Source organism: Coturnix japonica, unplaced genomic scaffold (assembly GCF_001577835.2).
Source record: "Coturnix japonica isolate 7356 unplaced genomic scaffold, Coturnix japonica 2.1 chrUnrandom489, whole genome shotgun sequence".
In the NCBI taxonomy this organism is placed as follows: Eukaryota; Metazoa; Chordata; class Aves; order Galliformes; family Phasianidae; genus Coturnix; species Coturnix japonica.
In genome coordinates this window covers 84,564-87,117 of record NW_015439884.1, presented here as the reverse complement: position 1 = coordinate 87,117, position 2,554 = coordinate 84,564, and the positions used below count along the sequence as shown (strand labels likewise).

The 2,554-nt window shown below is 51.4% G+C and overlaps 1 protein-coding gene and 1 long non-coding RNA gene across 2 annotated transcripts in view; both read right to left on the bottom strand.

Moving 5' to 3' along the window:
* Positions 1 to 467, bottom strand: part of LOC107307132 — a 4,221-nt gene extending 3,754 nt beyond the window's left edge. The window contains exon 1 of the long non-coding RNA XR_001552342.2: positions 286 to 467. This is a non-coding gene — a long non-coding RNA (uncharacterized LOC107307132). The remainder of the gene's footprint in view (positions 1 to 285) is intronic.
* Positions 468 to 1,545: 1,078 nt separating this feature from the next.
* LOC107307130 (glycogen phosphorylase, muscle form-like) overlaps positions 1,546 to 2,554 on the bottom strand; it is a 19,709-nt gene continuing 18,700 nt past the window's right edge. The window contains exon 11 of the mRNA XM_015850573.1: positions 1,546 to 1,581. Within this exon, the coding sequence (XP_015706059.1) occupies positions 1,546 to 1,581 (36 nt within the window). The remainder of the gene's footprint in view (positions 1,582 to 2,554) is intronic.

Sequence of the window (2,554 nt, the reverse complement as noted above, 5' to 3'; positions counted from 1 at the left end):
AGGGTGATGACGTGCAGGCAGTTGAGCAGCTGCTGTTAGGGGCAGGGCTCTATATGGCAGGCAGGATCTATCTATAGGGCAGCTATGGGGCAGCTATGGGGCAGCTATGGGGCAGCTATGGGTCCCATACTGTTGTATAGGGTGATGACGTGCAGGCAGTTGAGCAGCTGCCTCTTGTACTCGTAGATCCTTATCTATGGGGCAGGCAGTATCTATATATGGGGCAGGCAGGATCTATAGGGCAGCTATAGGGCAGCTATGGGGCAGTAGCTATGGGTCCCATACTGTTATACAGGGTGATGACGTGCAGGCAGTTGAGCAGCTGCCTCTTGTACTCGTGGATCCGTTTCACCTGCACGTCGAACAGCCCGGCCGGGTTCACTCTCACCCCGTAGTCACGCTCCAGCTGAGCCGCAAACTTCACCTTGTTCTCCTATGGGGGGATGTGGGGCTGGGTCAGACCCATAGGGACATATAGGGACACATAGAGACCCATAGGGACACATAGAGACCCATAGGGACACATAGGGACACATAGGGACATATAGGGATCTATAGGGACACATAGGGACACATAGGGACATATAGGGACACATAGGGACCCATAGGGACACATAGAGACCCATAGCAGTGCTGCAAACTTCACCTTGTTCTCCTATGGGGGATATGGGGCGGGGTCAGACCCATAGGGACACATAGGGACACATAGGGACATATAGGGACACATAGGGACACATAGAGAGCCATAGGGATCTATAGGGACACATAGGGACACATAGGGATCTATAGGGACACATAGAGACCCATAGCAGTGCTGCAAACTTCACCTTGTTCTCCTATGGGGGGATATGGGGCGGGGTCAGACCCATAGCGACACATAGGGACACATAGGGACCCATAGAGAGCCATACGGACACATAGGGACACATAGGGACCTATAGGGACACATAGAGACCCATAGCAGTGCTGCAAACTTCACCTTGTTCTCCTATGGGGGGATATGGGGCTGGGTCAGACCCATAGGGACATATAGGGACATATAGGGACACATAGGGACACATAGGGATCTATAGTTACCTATAGGGACACATAGAGAGCCATAGAGAGCCATAGGGACACATAGAGACCCATAGGGACCCATAAGGACACATAGAGACCCACAGGGATCTATAGGGACACATAGGGACCCATAGAGACCCATAGAGACACATGGAGACATATAGGGATCTATAGGGACACATAGGGACCCATAGAGACACATGGAGACATATAGGGATCTATAGGGACACATAGGGAGACATAGGGACACATAGAGACCCATAGCAGTGCTGCAAACTTCACCTTGTTCTCCTATGGGGGGATGTGGGGCAGGGTCAGACCCATAGGGACATATAGGGACATATAGGGACACATAGGGACACATAGGGATCTATAGGGACACATAGGGATCTATAGGGACACATAGAGACACATAGGGACACATAGGGACCCATAGCAGTGCTGCAAACTTCACCTTGTTCTTCTATGGGGGGATATGGAGCTGGGTCAGACCCTTAGAGACATATAGAGACATATAGGGACCTATAGGGACACATAGAGACCCATAGCAGCACATAGGGACACATAGGGACCTATAGGGACCCATAGGGACACATAGAGACCCATAGAGAACTATAGGGACCCATAGCGACACATTGAGACCCACAGAGACCCATAGGAACCTATAGGGACATATTCAGACCCATAGGGACACATAGGGACCTATAGGGACATATAGAGACCCATAGCAGTGCTGCAAACTTCACCTTGTTCTCCTATGGGGGGATATAGGGCAGGGGTCAGACCCATAGGGACACATAGGGACACATAGGGAACCACAGGGACCCATAGCGACCCATAGGGATCCATAGGGACACATAAGGACACACAGAGACCCATAGGGACCCATAGCGACCCACAGGGACACATAGGGACCTATAGGGACCCATAGCGACCCATAGGGACACATAGAGACCCATAGGGACCTATAGGGACACATAGGAACACATAGGGACCCATAGAGACCCATAGGGATCTATAGGGACCCATAGGGATCTATAGGGACACATAGGGACACATAGGGAGACACTGAGACCCATAGGGACACATAGAGAGCCATAGAGAGTCATAGGGACACACAGAGACCCATAGGGACCTATAGCAACACATAGGGACCCATAGCGACCCATGGAGAGCCATAGGGACACACTGAGACCCATAGAGAGCCATAGGGGCACATTGAGACCCATAGAGAGCCATAGGGGCACACTGAGACCCATAGCAACACATAGGGAGCCATAGGGACCTATAGAGACATATTGAGATCCATAGTGACCCATAGAGACCCATAGGGACACACAGAGACCCATAGAGACCTATAGCAACACATAGGGACCCATAGCAACCCATAGAGAGCCATAGGGACACATTGAGACCCATAGAGAGCCATAGGGACACACAGAGACCCATAGAGACCTATAGGGACACATAGCAACCCACAGTGACACAGAGGGAC